The sequence below is a fragment of the Scyliorhinus canicula genome, chromosome 16, assembly GCF_902713615.1.
Source record: "Scyliorhinus canicula chromosome 16, sScyCan1.1, whole genome shotgun sequence".
Classification (NCBI taxonomy): domain Eukaryota; kingdom Metazoa; phylum Chordata; class Chondrichthyes; order Carcharhiniformes; family Scyliorhinidae; genus Scyliorhinus; species Scyliorhinus canicula.
Genome location: NC_052161.1, coordinates 62,590,005 through 62,610,840, shown reverse-complemented (window position 1 = coordinate 62,610,840; position 20,836 = coordinate 62,590,005). Strand labels below are relative to the sequence as shown.

At 42.9% G+C, this 20,836-nt stretch overlaps 1 protein-coding gene across 1 annotated transcript in view; it reads left to right on the top strand.

Moving 5' to 3' along the window:
• The first annotated feature begins 9,710 nt into the window (after nucleotides 1-9,710).
• ptenb (phosphatase and tensin homolog B) overlaps nucleotides 9,711-20,836 on the top strand; it is a 219,977-nt gene continuing 208,851 nt past the window's right edge. Inside the window, 1 exon segment of the mRNA XM_038821662.1 lies at nucleotides 9,711-10,728. Within this exon segment, the coding sequence (XP_038677590.1) occupies nucleotides 10,650-10,728 (79 nt within the window). The 5' untranslated portion in view covers nucleotides 9,711-10,649.

Genomic DNA, 20,836 nt, shown 5'->3' with positions numbered 1-20,836 from the left:
TGCGGGTTAGGTGGATTGGCCATGCTAAATTGCCCGTAGTGTCCTAATAAAAGTAAGGTTAAGGGGGGGGGGGTTGTTGGGTTACGGGTATAGGGTGGATCCGTGGGTTTGAGTAGGGTGATCATGGCTCGGCACAATATTGAGGGCCGAAGGGCCTGTTCTGTGCTGTACTGTTCTATGTTCTAATACTGTTAACTGCAACGAGGGAGGGCTGGCTTTGCCGAGTCTGATCAATTATTACTGGGCGGCCAACATTGCTATGATAAGGAAGTGGATAGTGGGTACGGGGTCTATTTGGGAGCGGGTGGAGGCGGCTTCGTGCAGGGGCTCCAGCTTGGCAGCCCTGGTCACGGCTCCTCTACCGCTGCCGCCGGCCAAGTACACCACCAGCCCGGTAGTGGTGGCGACCCTGCGGATATGGGGCCAGTGGAGGAGGCATGTGGGGGAGATGGGGGCGTCTGTCTGGGCGCCAATCTGCGACAACCATCGGTTTGCCCCCGGGAGTATGGATGGGGGGTTCCGAGTATGGCGGCGGTGGGAAGGGTGGGTGATATGTTCCTGGAAGGGAGCTTTGCGAGTCTGAGGAGCTTGGAGGAGAAATTTGGGTTGGTAAGGGGAAATGATTTTAGATACCTACAGTTGCGGGACTTTATTCGTAGACAGGTCCCATCTTTCCCACGCCTCCCGCCAATGGGGATCCTCGACAGAATAGTCTCTAGGAGGGAAGAAGGAGAGGGTAGAGTCTCGGGTATATATAAGGTGCTCATGAGGGAGGAAGGGTCCCAGACAGAGGAACTGAAACTTAAATGGGAGGAGGAGCTAGGCGGGGAAATGGAGGATGGGCTGTGGGCAGAGGCCCCGAGTAGGGTAAATTCGACCGCGACATGTGCTAGGCTCGGGCTGATTCAATTTAAGGTCGTTCACCGGGCCCATATGACGGTGGCTCGGATGAGCAAATTCTTCGAGACAGAGGACAAATGCGCTAGGTGCGCGGGAGGACCAGCGAACCACGTGCACATGTTTTGGGCATGCCCTAAGCTGAGGGGGTACTGGGAGGGATTTGCGGGGGTCATATCCCGGGTACTAAAAACAAGGGTGATGATGAGTCCAGGGGTGGCAATTTTTGGGGTTTCGGAGGACCCGGGGGAGAAAGAGGCCGATGTTTTGGCCTTTGCTTCCCTGATAGCCCGGCGACGAATACTATTGGCGTGGAGGGACTCAAAGCCCCCGAAGACGGAGTTGTGGCTTGCGGACATGTCGAGTTTCCTGGGTATGGAGAAAATTAAGTTCGCCTTGAGGGGATCTGTGCAGGGGTCCGCCCGGAGGTGGCAACCATTTATTGACCTCTTTGCGGGAGAGTGAGCGTCAGCAGGGGGTGGGGGGTAGAGTAGAGTAGGAGGGAAAATATGGCGGGTAGTACCGGTGGGAGAGGAGCGGGCTTGTGCAATATGTTATGATTGAAGTATTGAAAGTACATGGATGTTTGCACATTTTTGCCTTTTTTTGCTTTCTTTCTGATGATGTCTGTAACTGTTTATAAAGCCAAAAACTACCTCAATAAAATAGTTTATTAAAAAAAATACTGTTAACTGAAATGACCAAACATTGCGAATAAGAATGCTAATCCTTCACAACTAAGTTGATATGCAATGAGCCATGCCATATTCTGTCCATAGTGAAAGAAATGTACTGTTGCAACTTAATAGATCTTAACTTGTTGCAGTACTAATGCAGGCCTACTTGTGACAATAATAAAGACTTATTATTATACCGCCAACAACTAGAAGGACAAGAGCGGCAGATACCTGGGGAACCCACCACATGGAGGTCCCCCTCCAAGTCACTCACCACTTGCTCTTCGAAATATATCACCATTCTTTCACTGTCACTGGGCAACATCCTGGAACTCCCTCCCTAACAGCACAGTGGGGGTACCTGCACCTCAAGGACTGCAGCAGTTCCAGAACGCAATTCAACTGCACCTTCTGAAGGGCAACTAGGAATGGGCAATAAATGCTGGCCTAACCAGCGACACACATTCTGCAAATTAATTAAAAAAAAACATACATTTTTCACAAGAAACCAGAGGCAGAAATGGATATTAATATATACTTAGGGCAGCATGGTGGTAGTGTTTAGCATTGCTGCCTCACAGTACCTGGGTCTAATTCCAGCTTTGGGTGACCATGTGGAATTTGCACGTTCTCCCAGTGTCTGTGAGGGTTTTCTCCCACAGTTGAAAGATGTGCAGGTTAGGTGGAGTTATGCGGAGAGTGGGAGAAGTGGGCTGCTCTTTCAGAGTTGGTGTGCTTGATGGCCTCCTTCTGCACTTCAGGGATTCTATGAATATTACATACTAGTCAAAGGAAAAATGAGCTTGTGTTTTTAAAAAACATAGAATGGATGGTACTGTTCTCTAAAGTTCATAAGTTTAACAATTCATATTTTGAATTGAAAATGCTCAATTCATGTAATGTTTGCAAAATAAATCTTTCAGCAAAATTTAGTATTTAAGATCAAAATAAGCAAAATACTGCGGATGCTGGAATCTGAAACAAGAACAGGACGCTGGGAAAACTCAGTATGTCTGTCAGCATCTATCAGGAGAGAAATAGAGGTAATGTTGAGTCCATGGATTCTTCGTTTTACAATAAAAATGATATACAGTGTGAAACTGAAGCTATTTTCTTCCTCTTCTGAGCAAGACCATTATAAATCACTTAGGAGTACTTGGAAGTTATCATGCACAACTCATTTGGATTGCATTCTATAGTTTCCGATTTGTATCAAGAAATAAATAATCTTGGTCGCAAGATTCCTGGGATAATGCAAATAAAGTGATTGAGATCTTTAAGTTCCAGCCAGACCAATGGTTTGCAAACTGTTTCTCTGTGGACTGTTTGAAAACATTAACAAAGAAGAGATCCCCAGAAACAGTGTCAAACTCCTAGGCTCACCATGTCCTATAATCAGCTATAAACTGAAAATCATTAACATAGCAGAAAGATGTAGTGTAAAGCAGGGGAAATAATTTGTCAATAAATTATTAAAAGTCAACCAGATTTAAAATTGAGACATTGTTGACAATGCACAATATGCCAGGTACAGACACAGAAATCTGAGAACCTCAGAGACCTTTGTGATCCTCTTGCAGTCTGCCTGGGGGCCCATGGACGACCCATTTGAAACTGAATTACAATATTTGTGTCACTGGAGTGAAATTAAAATATATTTGATCCAAATTTCTTTCGCCACCATCTCAGCAGTAATTCTTTAGGCAACGTGAAAAAAAATCCTGGTATCAAAAACCAGCATCTTACTGTGAAAATTCTGATACCATTATCCTGTTCCAATTTACCGCATCATGTACAATGCAATACCAAATACCAATCACTAAGATGCTTTCTTCTTGGCTTGTAATAATGGTTATTTGCTTTGGGTTTTGATCTCATGTTCAGTTCTAAGTTAAAGCAGGTGCTTACTATTAATATGCACATTTATTGTAGTTTGTTTTGTGTATCAAGTTTCTTATTTGCTGACTCAGCTTTCTCCACAATATCATTAACCTTGCACACTATAGTAAGGCTAAAATTCCCCAAGATGCTTCACAGGAACATTATGAAACAAGATATAACACCAAATTACAAAAAGGATATATTAGGTCAGCTTGGTAAAAGGGGCAGGTATTAAATAATGTCTTAAAGGAAGAAAGTAAGATGGAGAAGATGGATATAGCGAGGGAGTTTGGTGTCCAGGCCCATCTACAGCTTCCCCTTCCTCTTCAAACGCTTCTGACATGTTGTGGCTTCCCATACATTTGTTCCCATCTTTCTTAGAAGAACTCTACATTTGAATCCTTCCAATCAAGCTTCCATCCCATCATAGCACCAAAACAGCTATCATCAACACCAGCAATGACATTCTATGCGAGTATGTCAAAGGTAAACTCTACTAGACTTTTTCAACCCGTTTACAGCCTTTGACGTGGTTGACCACACAGATCTTTCTCCAATGCCTCTCCACTGCCATCCAGCTGGGTAGGAGTGCTGACCTGGTTTCAGTCCTAATTGTAGCCACAGAATTACTTAAAACAGCTTATTTTCCTGCTCCCCACCACTATCTCTAGTGTCCCCCAATGATTTATCCTCCCAGTGTTGGCGTGGGTTTCCTCCGGGTGCTCCGGTTTCCTCCCACAGTCCAAAGATGTGCAGGTAAATGGATTGGCCATGTTAAATTGCCCTTAGTGTCCCAAATTGCCCTTATAGTGTTGGGTGGGGTTACTGGGTTATGGGGATAGGGTGGAGGTGTTGACCTTGGGTAGGGTGCTCTTTCCAAGAGCTGGTGCAGACTCGATGGGCCGAATGGCCTCCTTCTGCACTGTAAATTCTATGATAATCTATGATTTACACATATTATTTTCACATGTACGCAAACCAATTCTAGCTTTCTCAAATCCTCTACTGTTACTAAATTATCAGACTGCTTCTCCGACAAACTATTAGTCAAGTAGAAATTTCCTTCAATCATATGTTGGGAAGAGTGAAGTGATGGATTTTTGGTCCCCACTCCAACTTCCTTCCCTAACTACTGGCTCTATCCCTCTTCCTGGCAACAGTCTCAAGATTAAACTCTTCACAACCTTATGTCACATGCGACTGAGATGAGCTCCCAGACTTATATTTGTGTTGTCACGAAGGCTGCCTATTTCCACCTTAATAACATTTTTTGAATTTACCCTGTTTCAGCTCATCTGCTGTTGTAATCCCAATTAGTGCTGTTGTAATCTTGGACTATTCAATGTGATTGTCGCTGGTCGCCCACAATACATCCTCTGTAAACTAGGGGTCATTCACAGCTCTGTTATCTGTGTCTTAACTCACACCAAGTCCTATTTCCTCATCAGCCCCATGCTATCTACTTTGACTCTTGGCCAAACATTGATTTTAAAATTCTCATACTGGTTTTTAAATTCCTCCATGGTCATTAGAACATTACAGCGCAGTACAGGCCCTTCGGGCCTCGATTTTGCGCTGTCCTGTGAAACCAATCTAAAGCCCATCTACACTATTCCATTATCATCCATATGTTTATCCAATGGCCATTTAAATGCGCTTAATGTTGGCGAGTCCACTACTGTTGCAGGCAGGGCATTCCACGCCCCTACTACTCTGAGTAAAGAACCTACCTCTGACATCTGTCCTATATCTCCCCTCAATTTAAAGCTATGTCCCCTCGTGCTGGACATCACCATCCGAGGAAAAAGGCTCTCACTGTCCACCCTATCTAATCCTCTGATCATCTTGTATGCTTCAATTAAGTCACCTCTTAACCGTCTTCTCTCTAACGAAAACAGCCTCAAGTCCCTCAGCCTTCCCTCATAAGATCTTCCCTCCATACCAGGCAACATCCTGGTAAATCTCCTCTGCACCCTTTCCAATGCTTCCACATCATTCCTATAATGCGGCGACCAGAACTGCACGCAATACTCCAAATGCGGCCACACCAGAGTTTTGTACAGCTGCAACAGGACCTCATGGCTCCGAAACTCAATCCCTCTACCAGTAAAAGCTAACACACCATACGTCTTAACAACCGTATCAACCTGGGTGGCAACTTTCAGGGATCCATGTACATGGACACAGAGATCTCTCTGCTCATCCACACGACCAAGAATCTTACCATTAGCCCAGTACTCTGTCTTCCTGTTATTCCTTCCAAAATGAATCACCTCACTTTTCTGCATTAAACTCCATTTGCCACTTCTCAGCCCAGCTCTGCAGCTTATCTATGTCCCTCTGTAACCTGCAACATCCTTCCGCACTGTCCACAACTCCACCGACTTCAGTGTTATCTGCAAATTTACTGACCCATCCTTCTACACCCTCCTCCAGGTCATTTATAAAAATGACAAACAGCAGTGGCCCCAAAACAGATCCTTGTGGTACACCACTAGTAACTGAACTCCAGGCTGAACATTTCCCATCAACCAACACCCTCTGTCTTCTTACAGCTAGCCAATTTCTGATCCAAACCGCTAAATCACCCTCAATCCCATACCTCCGTATTTTCTGCAATAGCCTACCGTGGGGAACCTTATCAAACGCTTTTCTGACCCGTTCCTATCTCCAATCTCCTCCAGCTTCTCAACCCTCAAGAGATATTTGTACTTTCCTCCAATTCTGATCTCTTGTGCATCCCGATTTTAATTGCTCAACCCGTGGTGGTTCCGCCGTCGATTGCCTTGGCCCCAACTGGAATAACAGTAATTAAAAAATCAGATAAAATGTATGCTTATGTCAGCCACATTTTTATTTTTTAAAAAGTTGTAATGTTATACTGGGTTTTAAAAAAAACATAAATTTTGCTGTACAAATTCTTTGTCAGTTCACAGATAGCGTGCAGACTTCTCCATCCAAAATGCTACATTATCTTTTTTTCTTATGAGACAAAGTGGAACTTCTGTGTTTCCACCACTGCTTTCTCATGTTTTTCACTTTTAGAGCCATTTGCTGGTTTGTTTCCCCCTCCCCCACTGCCTTTTCTTTCCCTCACTGTCTTGAGCCATCATCTGAAAGGTTTCCTGCTTCTGTTAGGTAGCATACAAGTTACACAACTGGAGTATGTTTTCTTCTTCTCTCCCCTTTTCTGACCTGTAATGGACATGTAATATTTCAGCTGAGGAAGGGTATGCACTCAAAATATTAACTTGCACATTTTCTTTAGAGATGCTGATAACCTTGCTGAATTTCTCTCCTCCTTTCTTGGGTGCGGGGGGTGGGGGTCTTTGGATAAAATTATCACCTGGAACGTCTGCAAATGTTCGACCGATGTTCTGTCATTTGCTCTGACAAAAGTATTCCCGTACCAGCCTCCCCGAACAGGCGCCGGAATGTGGCGACTCGGGGCTTTACACAGTAACTTCATTTGAAGCCTACTTATGACAATAAGCGATTTTCATTTAATTTAATTTCAAAAGACATGGAGAAATGGGATGTGACAGGGTCTGTGGAAATTCCATCCCATGTTATGCAGAAAGACGCAAAATATATTCAGAGGTCAAGCCATGGAACACAAATATTGTTACTTATTTGTTTCCCACTATTGCTGTACATAGGTATTCAGATAAGGGCTAACAATATATTAACACAACATACATCAAATCTGAGGCAACAATAGAATATCAAAGTGTTTCAAAGATGCTGTATCATCGCTTCTGTCTGTAACAAGACAGAGAGTTGTCCGTGTGATATCCCACATTGATGGTTCCCAATCTTGACAATCGAGTCAAGAGAAAGGTGGTGAATGCAAGAGCCAAGAGAAGGAAATGTTAAGATATTTTAAGATAGAGGATCAGCCAAGAACTCTTGCTGACATTCTGCAGCTTACTTGAGCAGCAGCAACAAGACTCCTAGCAATAAAATTATTCAGTGGCAGAACAAAAATTATCACTTGTCGGCTGTAAGCCACATGTGAAGCATTAATTTACAATATGTAGCATCAGTACAGAATTTTAAATACATATCAAAATGGAAATACTGGCCATTTCAAATGTGTATTCTTCCTTCATTGCTACTGGTTGATGGATCTGTGCCCTAAAAAACAAGATTGCAAGAGAGGGGTGAAAATTCAAGTGATAGTTTAGTTGTTTAGAGACAGATGAAAGCCTTTAGATAGCTACCATTCAAATTCAGCCAAGTAGAGATCCCATTACATGACAACTGTACCAAATTTCTATTTTGTGCATCCGATCACAAAAAGTAATCAACCTGAAACATTAAAAGAATATGGCATACAAAATAGGAAGGGTGTACCGTCACCATTCAATACAATCTTGACTGATCTTGGATTTTAACTCCTCTTGCCTACCTACTTCTCACGATCCCTCTATTCAGAGACATCAAAAAATAATCTATGCCAGCGTTAAACATATTCAAATGTGAAACATCTCCAACTCTCTGTAGTTCTAAGATTCACTTCCCCTTTAGCAAAGTATATTTTCCTTATCGCAGTCCTAAACGATAGGCCCCTTATTTTAGATTTCCCGACCAGCTCAGCATGCACCCAGTCAATCTCCTTCAGAATCAGTATTATGCATTATTTGCTCTGCTTCCTCCTATTCAACCATATGGCCATCACATAAAGCTCAAATAAAGTATCAATTCGCAATTTAAGAAGCTAGTCTGAAAGTCATGATGTTTATTGTTTTATACAAAATAGTTCAACACAATGATACAAAGTTGGAAAACTTAAAACAATTTCTCCAGGGATAGGGCAGGAAGTGAGCCTGGATAGGGTGTTCTTTTGGAGGGTCAGTGGAGGCTGGATCGGCCGAATGGTCTTCTTCCCCACTGTAGGGATGCTATGATCTATGGCCATTTGTTTCCATGACATGATGAGCTACCTGGGGCTGGTTTAGCACAGTGGGCTAAACAGCTGACTTGCAATGCAGAACAAGGCCAATAGCACGGGTTCAATTCCCCTAACGGCCTCCCTGAACAGGCACCGGAATGTGGCGACTAGGGGCTTTTCACAGTAACTTCATGGAAGCCTACTTGTGACAATAAACTATTATTATTAATTGCCAAACACGTGGGAACATAAATGACTGCCTCTTTGTGCAAGTTTAACATCCTTCAGTATCATTTCCAATTTCAGCCAAGGCAATCCCAAATGCTCTGAAGGGTTGAAAGTAACAGGAATTCCAATGGCGATTCCCACCACCACCCCCAAAGTGTTTGTGTGGGGGTGGGGGGCACACTAGAGAGTACCGACAACACAGAAAGAAAGAAGACAACACATTTAGCAATGGGGTTCAAACGACAAGCAGTGTTCACTGTGTCAGTTGATAAGCATCCCGGTGAAGGTAGCAGTCCTGAGAATCTCTGAACACATGTCCAAACAAGTTGCTCCTTTACCAAGATGGCGGAGGTCAAACCATGTTCAACACTGCCTCTCTCTACCACCTGGAAAAAAAAAGTCTTATTATTAAAAATCAGCCATACAGGCGTCTTGTATCCGATTAACGCACACCGGTCATCGCTTGTTGCCTCCTTCCCTTTAGGGAATACGCAATGGCCGGCAAGTGAGGAGGAGTTTCCATCAGGGCAAGGGCATGGCCCGTGCACGAGACTGCTCGAGACTCCGCCGTTTAACGGTCGCTCGGTCGCGCTCCATCACTCCCAACGAACCTGCCTGCCTCCTCCCCCAACCCTGGCCACCGCTGGAGAAAAATCAACGCAGCGGGGCACGTGACCCCAGCAAGTAGTGCCGGCCCGGCCGTCTCACTCCGCCAAATCACCAGCACTAATGTTGTAATACTGACTTAATTCACTTCAGAGCCAACCCCCCTCCAACCAACACACACTCCTCAAAACTAAACCAGGCAGAAAACCGAACGTTCGGTTTCCAAACCCACCGGCTTTGCCCGGCAAAGGGATGAATCGGTCCATTGGCAGCGGGAGAAGGATGGAGAAGTTTACATAGGCGGCGAGGAGAAGAGAGTAAAGGTGGGACTATATTTTAATAGGCGGATGGTTATTCTTCCCACCCCCCCTCTCGCCGTCTCTCATTCCCACTCGGGGCCATTGCGCTTTTTTCCCTGGGAAGCCATGATGGAAGTTTAAGAGTCCGGCGGCCTGCAAAGTAGCAGCTTTTTTTTCCTTCTTTTTTTTGGGGGGGGAGGGGCGGAAGGTGGTGGGGTGGGGGGAGGGGGGTTGGGTGTCCGGAGAAAGAAAAAGAGCTGGAGTCGAGGTGTCGTGGCCCGGAGTTGGTGTTGGAGCCGGGGCCGGAGTGGGAGCGATCGGACGATAAGGGGGGGGGGGAAGCAAAAGAAAAGCGAGGAGCAAGTGTGTGCGGAGAGAAGAGGAGGAAGAGGGTAGCTCGGCTTCCTGCTGACTTTTTAAAAAAATGCTCATGATTTTTTAATACGGAACGGATCCGGATCCCCGGAGCGTGTTGGATGGATTATTATTTCTGACGGAGATCAAGGAGCGGCTGGCGGATGTAATTTTTTAAACGTCTAATTTATTGACAGAAAAAAGGAATCGTCTTGTTGGAGATTTTCTTTTAATTCCTCTTTTTTGTGTTGGAACCAAGGCCAAGGGACTTTCCTCCCCTCCCCCCCCCCCCCCCGACCGACGGTAACGGCGGCGGAGGAGCAGGAGGAACAGAATCGCAGCGAGTGGCGGTGAATGTGGGGGGCCGCCACCCCCTTCCCCCTTTTCCCTCTTTCCCCCCCAATCTCCCGCAGCTGGTTTAACTCCCCGCACCCCCTACCTCCAGGATCATTATTACTCCCTACGCTTTCTTTCTCCCTCCCCCTTTCTTTCTCCCCCCCCCTTTCTTTCTCTCCCCCTTTCTTTCCCCCATCCCCTCTTTCTCTCCCTGTCGTCGTCACCGCTACCCCCTTTCGATGGTGATCTAAAACAGCCGGAGATCCCCTCCACCCCCCACTGCGGAGAATATTAACCGAGCGGCGGGGGGGGTGGTGGTGAAAAGGCGAGCGGGGCGGCCAGAGAGAGAGACACTGTGTGCGGAGCTGGGTGTCTGTGTGTTTAAGGCCCCTGTTGTGACAGCGAGCCAGAAGAATCCCATTTCAACATTCAGCAGCACCACCACCGGCACCTCTTCAACGCACGATCCACACAGGCATGGCTTCGAGAATCAAAGAACTTGTCAGTAGGAACAAGAGGAGATACCAGGAAGACGGCTTCGACTTGGACTTGACATGTATCCATTTTCTTTTGTGGGGGACGGGAGGGAGGGGGGGGGGGGGGGGCGATGCGATGGTGGAAAATCGCGTCTTGCCGAATCATGGTTTGAATGGGCAAGTGCAAAGAAATCCATGCAGTCGAGGGCCTCGTATTTTCACGTAAGGGAGGGGAGACCTGCTCGTCACTCTTGCAGAATCTGGGGGAAATTACACAATTTTAACGATTCTGATCAGTTTTGAGTGCCCGAGTGCAATTAAATTGGGCAATTCCTAAGTGACTGCATAGAAATGTTTGGTGAGTTCCTTTTATATTTAAAAACGAGTACCCAAACGTTATATGTTAAATGTGTAATGTCATTATATGCAATCCATTGTGGTACTGAAATACCTATTGTGCGGAATTAGCTGCCATGCGTAGCCTCTGCGGGGGGGGGGGGGGGGGGGGGGTTGGGGGGCATATGTACTGTACAGGGTGTGATTAGGTCTTGGCCTGGATTGGAGTGGGCGAAGTTAATTATGTATCCTTGGCCAAAATGCTGAATGCTTAAAAAACGTTTTAAAGGCACGGTTTTGCATTCTTCGTTTTCGCACGACCTTGCATAAAATTAAAGTTAATCACTTTGCAGGGATGAGGGCAATTGCTTTACTCTGCTGCTACTGTAAATCACTAGGGGATTCAGTAGCCTAATTTTTTGGTTAGTGTACAAGTGATGCTGCTATCTCGTGAAATGAGCAGTAGACTTTATAGGTGTAGGAAGAACCCAAAATGACATTGTACTGTTGATATTGTCACTAATGATTTGGGAGTCACTGGAGGTTATTTTATTGTTTGATTTAAATGCTTTGTCATCTTGCTGATCTTGCCAATACAGTTGGCCTTGTTGCTAGTTTATCAGATTTATAGAAGGAAGGAATACAGTAAAATGCAGGGGAATACTGTAACAAGCAGTTTATGGTGGTGATGTCATTGTGCATCAATTTAAAATGACAAGACGCATTGATCTTGTGCACTGCTATGATTGGAAATAGTCTGTAATGTAGCTTATGAATTTTCACTTGATTTAGAATTAAAAGCAGTTTGATGTTTATTTTGGAAAATGCTTTAAGAAAAGTACTGAAACCTGTTCTTGGAATGTCTTTGTTGAAAGTCCGTAGACATGGGTGTCCATTATGCATGTTAGGGAAAAAAAGCAAATTACCGCGGGTGCTGGAATCTGAAACCAAAAAGAAAATGCTGGAAAATCTCAGCAGGTCTGACAGCATCTGTTGGGAGAGAAAAGAGATAATGTTTCAAGTCCAGATGACCCTTTGTCAAAGCTGTGCCTAGTGTCTGCTGTAGATGGAATGCAAATTGTCCATTCACAATCCAGCATTCAAATTTGTGTGTTTGTACAACTGATTTTTCACACTGGCAGTGGTTGTCATATTTGTGTATTGATATTTTGGTTAATCAGTTTTGCCTATTTTTACAATGATTCCTTGGCTAGGGAATTAAAATGTGCTTCCTATACAAAGTATTTGCATAACTAAGTTGAATGTCTTGAGGCAGGACTGCTGGTGATACGGTTTTATAAATGAAAACAATACAAAATTCCGGTGTAATTTTCATTAATACTTTCCTGTTATGACTTTGATTGATTGCAACATGGTTTGAAAATAGCCAGGCCGCATGCTTTTTGTCATACGTCTCAGATTTACTGGAGGATTGATATGTTAGGCCTTTGGAAAACATTTGCTACTTTGTGTGAAAAAACTTTGTATTTTGTTTGAGTTTCATGCAGTTAATTTAAAATGAAACTACAACACGGATTATAAATATAAATTGCCCCTTCGTGTTGATAGGTTAGGTGGGGTTACAGGGATAGGGCAGGATTATTGGGCCTAGGTAGGGTGCTCTTTCAGAGGGTTGGTGCAGACTTGAACCGAATGGCCTTCTGCACTGTAAGGGTTCTATGAAATTGGGACATCTGCTCGAGTTTGGAAAATACTTTGAAACTTAAGTGTGAAAAATGAAGCAAAAGAAACTGTTAGCAAAGCTGCTTGGTTCGGACCCCACAACAAAATAGCTTTTCTCACTTTGAATTAAAAAGTAATAATAAACTTATTCAATATTGTACCCTCCCCATACTCTCTGAAAATACAGATATGTGCACATTTTATCATCGACCCTTAATGTAAAATCTTATGAAACTTTAAAGCTTCTATTTCACATAGTGTTCTTTTTTGGTTTTGAACCAAATCAAGTTTTGTTTCTTTGCCTTCATGATTGGATTGACCAGAGAAGAATCTGGATGAAAATGAAGTGAAAACTTTTACTCTTGAATGATTAATATTAAAAGGGAACAACAATGCAGTAGCCTATAGTAAATATTGCAAATGCTGTGGTGCAACTTGTCTTGCACACAGTAATAACTTAGAATTGACAATATGCCTTTACTGGGAGATATTAATGTGCTTTAAGTTCCTACCACAACAGTTCAAATTACATGATGCAATCGCTTTCATTTCAAGTCATGCAATTCAGCCATAGATGACTGCCATCTATTGAGGGCATTGTAACACTCATTGGCTAGATGAGCAATGTGTTGAAAGGAATATGGGATACTTTACTATGTTAAAGAACCAATATAAATGCAACTTGTAAAAATATCATGTTCAGATATGAGCATGCTGCTCTGTGTTTGTGTCTTTCAGTTTTGCTCACTAGGTACACACCTTTGCTCCCATGGCAAATTGTTGTGGATTCAAGTTCTATTGTAAGATCAGAGCACAAATTCAAGGTTGACGTTGCAGTGCGGAGTGACTGGGTGCTGCATTGCGAGTGAGTGCTGCATTGTTGGAGGTGCCTTCCTTTGAATGAAATGCTAAACTGACAATATGCATCTGGTGTAATGATAAGAAATTAATTGGTAATTTTAACCCATTGCTGTTAGAGGTATCTTTTGTCGATAAATAAAGCTGTCATTTGTTACATACGTCAGTGTATTTTGTTGTCGTGTGTGAAGTAAATGTATATGAAGCACTTTATGGTATCTCTTCATATGTGTACGGTATGATGTGGAGATGCCGGTGTTGGACTGGGGTGAGCACAGTAAGAAGTCTTACAACACCAGGTTAAAATCCAACATGTTTGTTTCAAACACTAGCTTTCGGAGCACTGTTCACCTGAGGAAGGAGCAGTGCTCTGAAAGCTAGTGTTTGAAACAAACATGTTGGACTTTAACCTGGTGTTGTAAGACTTCTTACTATGTGTAAGGTGTCACAGGAATCTATTGTGGTTTGACATTTGAACTTTGTTTCTGCCAATGTAATTGTAAAACAGTATCCACTGTATAATAATTTATTTTGGTATTTACTCAAGGCAAGCGCACAATTGAGACATTTGCAAAGAAATCGCATCAGGGAGTTGAGAGAAAGCCAGAAGTGGGAGAAAGAGTCTGCTAATGCATCTCAATTGAAGGATGTGTTACTATTTCAGATTATGGTGTGTTATGTTTGTGAATTTAACATTTGGTGTGCATTGTAATCTATGTAGGTTACAATTGTCAAAGTTTCTAAAGTGCCATATCTAATACAGTCTGATTGTATAATCAGGCCTAATCAATCCTTTTTTCTTTAAAATTGATTTTGAGCATGTTCCTAAATAAGGTTCTGATGTTATTCAGGCACATGCTTTGACATAGATTGCTTGAATGGATTGTAGCATACATTTTACAGTAGCTCATGAGGAACTTTAGCAGCTAGCTCTGGTGAGTGGATCTTTTATTTGGATGCAACTCTTGCAGTTTTGAGGATTCCTTCAGTCAGTCGATTCATGTGAGATTCTCTTGAACAAACCAAAGCAATGTGGGAGAATGATTTTGATGTCAGTCCGTTGGCAATGGGCCAGAAATGAGGATTAGATTTTGAATAATTTGCCTTGCTTCACCCTTAGTGAGTACATTACTTTTTTCTGAACTGGCTTGTTTTCTATAGTGATTCTACCTATTTTCAGTGTATAGCTGGGGGCGAAGGCCACTCTATTTCCTCTGTGGGTCACTGCATCAAACTGTAATTGGAAGCAAAATTGCATATGTTCATGTTTTAATGCTCATGTTGCTGTATGTCTGCAGGAGATCAGGCTGAACAAAATTGTACTTACAATTTTTATGGACCTATTGATTCTGGAGGGATTTGTCACGTTGCTGTGGGAAAATGTTACTTATCCACTCTGCTGCTGTTCACAGTGAAGAAATTTGAATTGAAAGATAAAATTGTAGGAACAGATCTGCATCTCAACATTGTGTGCAGTAATGTATTTGAACATTGGTGTGACTGCCTCTTCAGTCAGACTCTACTTGATATCACGGCCCTTGGCAACAAAGTTCGTCAGTCGCATTGCCTTTGCAGGATTCTTTTATGGCATCCAGCAAAATTAGTATCTGAAACCCATATCCATAGAGTGTAGCTGAGTTTGGGCAAATGTCGCATGACTCCTGAAATGAAAATTAAATTAAACATTAATTAAGTTTCACTGAAATGGATTTGTGTGGCGGCAAAAGTAATGTTTTTGGATTGTAAAGGAACTATTAAATATTTGAATTCTGACAGTCATAAAAGAAATTTGACGCCAGAATTGCCTCACTCATGAATCCCTGATTTTATTTTTGTATAATGCTTTGAGTTAATTTTATGAAAAGTTAAAATGGGATTGGACCTTGAAGTAATTATTTCACTAATAACAATAAGTAGAATTGAATAAAGCAGCAGCTATTGCAGAATTCAAACTAACATTGATTTGATTTGGATGAATACACATTAATATACATAGGGCAGGCAGCACAGTAGCACATTTGGGTAGCACTGCTGCTTCACAGCTCCAAGGTCCCAGGCTTGGGTCACTGATTCCCAGCTTGGGTCACTGCCTGTGTGGAGTCTGCACGTTCTCCCAGTGTCTGTGTGGGTTTCCTCTGGGTGCTCCGGTTTCCTCCCACAAGTCCCGAAAGACGTGATGTTAGATAACTTGGACATTCTGAATTCTCCCTCCGTGTACCCGAAACGGGCGCTGGAATGTGACGAATAGGGGCTTTTCACAGTAAATTAATTGCAGTGTAAATGTAAGCCTACGTGTGACAATAAAGATTATTAATTAACTAACATATAAAAAAGAATAATTGGTCAATCGAACCTGTCCTATCCAGACATGGCACAGTCTCTATATCAATCCTGGGGCGGGGGGGGGGGGGGGGGCAAAATAAAAAACACCATGGCCTATTTCTGGGAGGAGCAGGGGAGGGAGTCTCTTGAAAATTGTTCTACAGTGACCCTTCCACACTTACTTCGCGTATCTGACAAACTACTGCAGCTTCTTTTTTGAAAGACATCAGTGAATTGAATCTTAAAGGTTTCAAATAATTTTGAGTACCCAATTCATTTTTCCAGTTAAGGGGCAATTTAGTGTGGCTAATCCACCTACCCTGCACATCTTTGGGTTGTGGGGGCGAAACCCACACAAACACGGGGAGAAAGTGCAAACTCCACATGGACAATGACCCTGGGATCAAACCCAAGTCCTCCGTGCCATGAGACAGCAGTGTGAACCACTGTGCTGCCCGGCTTTGTGGTATTGGTTGTAGAATTTCAATGCTTTTCCAAAAAAAAGAAAGAATGTGGATTTATTTAGTGCCTTTCATCACCTAAGGATGTCCCAAAATCCCCATATCTGCGTGGGTCAAACCCCCACAACCCAAAGATATGCAGGGTAGGTGGATTGGCCATGCTAAATTGCCCCACAATTGGAGAAAAAAAGCTAAGTTCTTAAGTTGTCTAGTTACTGCTGTAATATAAGGAATGCACCATTAAAAAATAAATCATAGGATGTGGGTGTACTTGGCATAACTAACATTTATTGCCCATCCCTTGAGAAGGTGGTTGTGCGCTGCCTTTTTGAAACTTTGCAGTGTGTTTGGGGACAGTGTGGATGGGGAAAGTATCTTCACAGTTTCAGAATTTTTATCAGTGATTATGTAGGAACATCAATACATTATCAAGTCAGGATAGCATGAGACTTTGAGGGGAATTCTCAGATGGTGGTGTTCTTGCTTGGTGGTCCTTGGCAGTGGAGATCATGGGTTTGGCAAGCACTGTTTGTAGAAGCCTTGGGTGAGTTGCTGCAGTGCATTTTGTAGATGCTATGTGCACAGTACAGCTATGCTGCACTGTAGGTGGATAGTGTCAAACTCCTTTATTAGAGCTGCATTTGTTCAGGAAAATCGAGATTATTCCATCACGCTTCTGACTTGTGCCTCGGATGTAATGGAAAAGTTTTGAGGTGTGAGGTGAGTCACTTCCCAGCGTTTGACCTTCACTTGTAGTCACATCATTTATGTAGCTGGTCCAGTTAGGTTTCTGGTCAGTTGTCCAAGATATTGACAGTGGTAATGTTGTTGAATGTCAATGAAAGGTGGTTAGACTCTATCTTGTCGGAGATGGCCGTTGGCTGCCACTTAACATGGTGCAGATGTTACTTGCCATTTATCAGCCCAGGCCTGACTCGTGTTCAAGTCTTGCTGTAGGCAAGCATGAGCTGCTTCATTATCTGAGGAGTTGTGAGTGGAACTGAACACTGTTGGGTGGCGGTAAGGCCACTGATGAAGCAGCTGAAGATGGTGGGGCTTTGGACATTGCTGCAGGAATTCCTAAGATGAATGTACTGGGACTGAGAGGATCGGCTCTATCATCTTTTGTGCGAGGTATGACTCAAAATAGTGAAGATCCCCATCTATCTCTCTCTCTCTCTCTCTCTCTTGGGCTTGTTAATGATTTTACATGTGGTCAAAAGCTACCTTGATGTCAAGGGCAATCACTCTCACCTCACTTCTGAATTCATCTCTTTTGTCCAAGTTTGGGCCATGTGTGTATTGAGGAATGGGGGTCAAGTGGTCCTGGCAGAATCAAACAGCATCGCTGAGCAGATTAGTTTTTATGAATCAAGCAGAATTAATGAAGCAATATTTTACACAGACTTAACACTGAGCAGGTTATTTGAAAAAACATGTTATTGGTGAGCAATTGCCGCTTGGCAGTGCTGTAAATGACCCTCTATCACTTTGATTATTGAGGATCTTCGCTGATGTGGTAATTGGTCTTTTGAATTCGTGGACAGCAAGGTCCCACAAACAGCAAAGTGAATCTCTTTTATTAGCTATGTTAGTTGAGAGAGAAATAGTTGTCAGCAAACCATCGAGAATGCCCCCACTCTTGATCAGTGCATTTAAGGTCTTTTATGTACTTCTGAGAGGGTAGATGGAACCCTGACTTTTGTGCTCGGGTCGCTGGAGTGGGAGTTGCACCTCAATTCTCTGACTCTGGTGATGTGTGACCACTGAGCCACACCTAACATCTGGTCTGTAACTTTAAATTGGCTAATGCTGCATGATGTACACACGCATGGAATGGCCCAAGACTCAATTGTTATATGTTTGTGATTGTTGTCAGACTTATTAAGTTCTATATGCACATCATCTAATAGACTTGTACGTTAGTGTGGTAGCCTCCAGAAAATTGATCAGGATTATTTTGGAAGAAAGGGCTTATCTTTACTATGAGGGGAGCATCGGAAATGAGAGTAGTTTCACAGTTGCTGAGGCACATTTTTAAACTCCAGCTTCTTTCAAACTCAGGTTCTCGGTCTGTAGGGATTGCTGGATTGTGACCAGAACCAGCATGAGGAAGAAACCTAAAAGGGAGACTAAACAAATATAGTGGCAGCACCTAGAAGTGGCAACGCCCGCCATTATGCTTTCTGAAACTTGCTGATTTGTGATATGATGGTGTACAATTATATAATTTTAGCAGTTAGCATATGCAACAGTGCGGTTCCCTTTTTAGAATAACAAAGGACAAATATGATTTTCAGAGCATCTTGAGTGTTTCCAAAATGGGGGATCAGCCTTGCTGACCGCTGGTGGAATGAAGTTGTCATGTGCCATTACGTGTTTGACTCTGTAAAGTCTTTTTATTTTTGAGTCTCTTAGACTGTTCTCAATTCTGCTGTGATATGAGTATTAGTGTGGCAGAATTTGGTAGTTCACAATCAACATATTTCTTGCAGTGCTGAATTTCTTTTGGAGCCACCTGCCAGAGCTGGGGAAAGAAAAGCAATCACAGTTTTGGATAGTTTGTTTTAGTAGTCACACAGTAGGTTTTGTGCTAGCTTCTAGTAAAAGGGATATTTCTGACTTAACTTTCCATGTGTTTGGATTGTTGGTCAAGACTATTTTTGGAGTTGTCGGGTATCTTTTGAACTTTTTCCTGAGGTAGAGAAGATTAGAAGGCTTTATTCTCCCATTGTCGATTGGTTAATGATGGCGAAGACAATTGAGTGAAAATGAAATAGAGTAAAAATTTGTATGACCACTTCCCATTGATCAGTGAAATTAGTTTTTATTACAGTGAAGCAGTGCATTTCAAACTTTTTTCCCGGTATCCACTTTTACCAACCAACCGACCTTTGGGATTCATGCCGCCGACTTTCATGGTCCACATTGGCTAACCTTCCAAACGCACAATTTTTGCTTGCCTTTAATGTGACCGGTGAGCCTGCTTGGTCCTTACCATCTCATTTGCTTTGTCATGCAATGTTACATTTCTGCAAAGGACTTCAGCAGACGATTTACGTTCTCTCTGCATCTTTTGAACAAAATAAAGACCTCTGTCCTCTATTTGCTTAGTCTTCAAATGCCTTTGAGGTCTAGCACTAGGACTGCTTTGTTCCGCTGTGGACTCTCCTGTGCAGATCTCTCCAGCAGATTCAGTTGTGAGATCCTGGCCTGTTTGTGTCTCTGGCCCTCTCTCTTCCTTGGAACAAAACACTCTTATCTTCAGTTCTTTGCAATCCTGTTGCCTTGCTTGCAAGCAGCTAGAAAATAGAGGAATCTCCTCTGTGATTTTGCAACAAAAGCATGGATGTAGACGTCAGTGAATGTGCTGGATGCGTGACCTGCTCTCCGCTACCGCATCTGGCGGGAATACTGCATCGTTCGCATTTAAAACCCGGTCGCGGCCAGTATTGTCTTTTTTTCCCCCACATAATTATTAAGAGTGACAAAAATTACAACTTTAGAAGAACCAAAATTGGACACGATGATTGCACCTCAGAAACTGGACGCTTTAAAAAAAAATTGTTAAAAACAGTTTATTTAACTGGGTGTGTCGGCTGTCTTCTTCAATTCCAGGTTTCCATGAAGATTCTAGCTTCACCATTTCAAGTGTACTATCAGTGAAAGTCCAGAATTTCTGTCTTGGTTGTGGGACTATCTGCCAGTGTCCTAATCTGCCCTATATTCATCATGTACCTGACCACCAGATTTCCCTCGCCCAAACTGCCTTTGAAGCCTGTAACCCAATCTGGTGGGAGTAGTGTAATAGGCCCCCTAACAGCCATGCTGGAGGACAGAACATAAATCTGGAGATGATGAAGGCATGTGAAAAAGGCAGTACATTAATCGTGGGGACTTTAATCTTCATGTGGATTGGTGGACTTTAAACTTAGAAAATAAGTTTTGCCTGTGCTAAACTTAAATAAGGGTAATTACAAAGGAAAGAGGGCAGAGTTGGCTGAAGTGGACTGGGAAAGGTGTTTAACAGAAATGACGGTTGACCAACAATGGCAGACCTTTATGAAAATAGTTCATGACTCACAATAAAGACATATCCCAATGAGGAAGGAGGGTTATAGGAAGGGGATAAGTAAACCATGGTTAACCAAGAAAGTGAAGGATAGTATTGAATTGAAAGGAAAATCATATGTGACAAAAGATTAGTGGTAAGCCAAAACCATCAAAAGATGACCAAAAAATAATAGCGGGAGAAGATAAACTCTGAGGGTAAACGTGTAAGTAATATAAAAATGGACAGTGAGAGAGGCTAAAGTAAACATAGGACCCTGAGACGACGAGACTGGGGAAATAATAATAATGGGAACCAGGAAATGGCAAAGGAGTTATATAAATACTTTGTGTCTGTATTCACAGTAGAAGACGCGAATAACATTCCAAAAATACTGAATAATCCAAGTGGCTAATGGGGGAGGAAATAAATATGACAACTATCACTAAAGGTGAACAGAGGACTTTTATAGGTGGT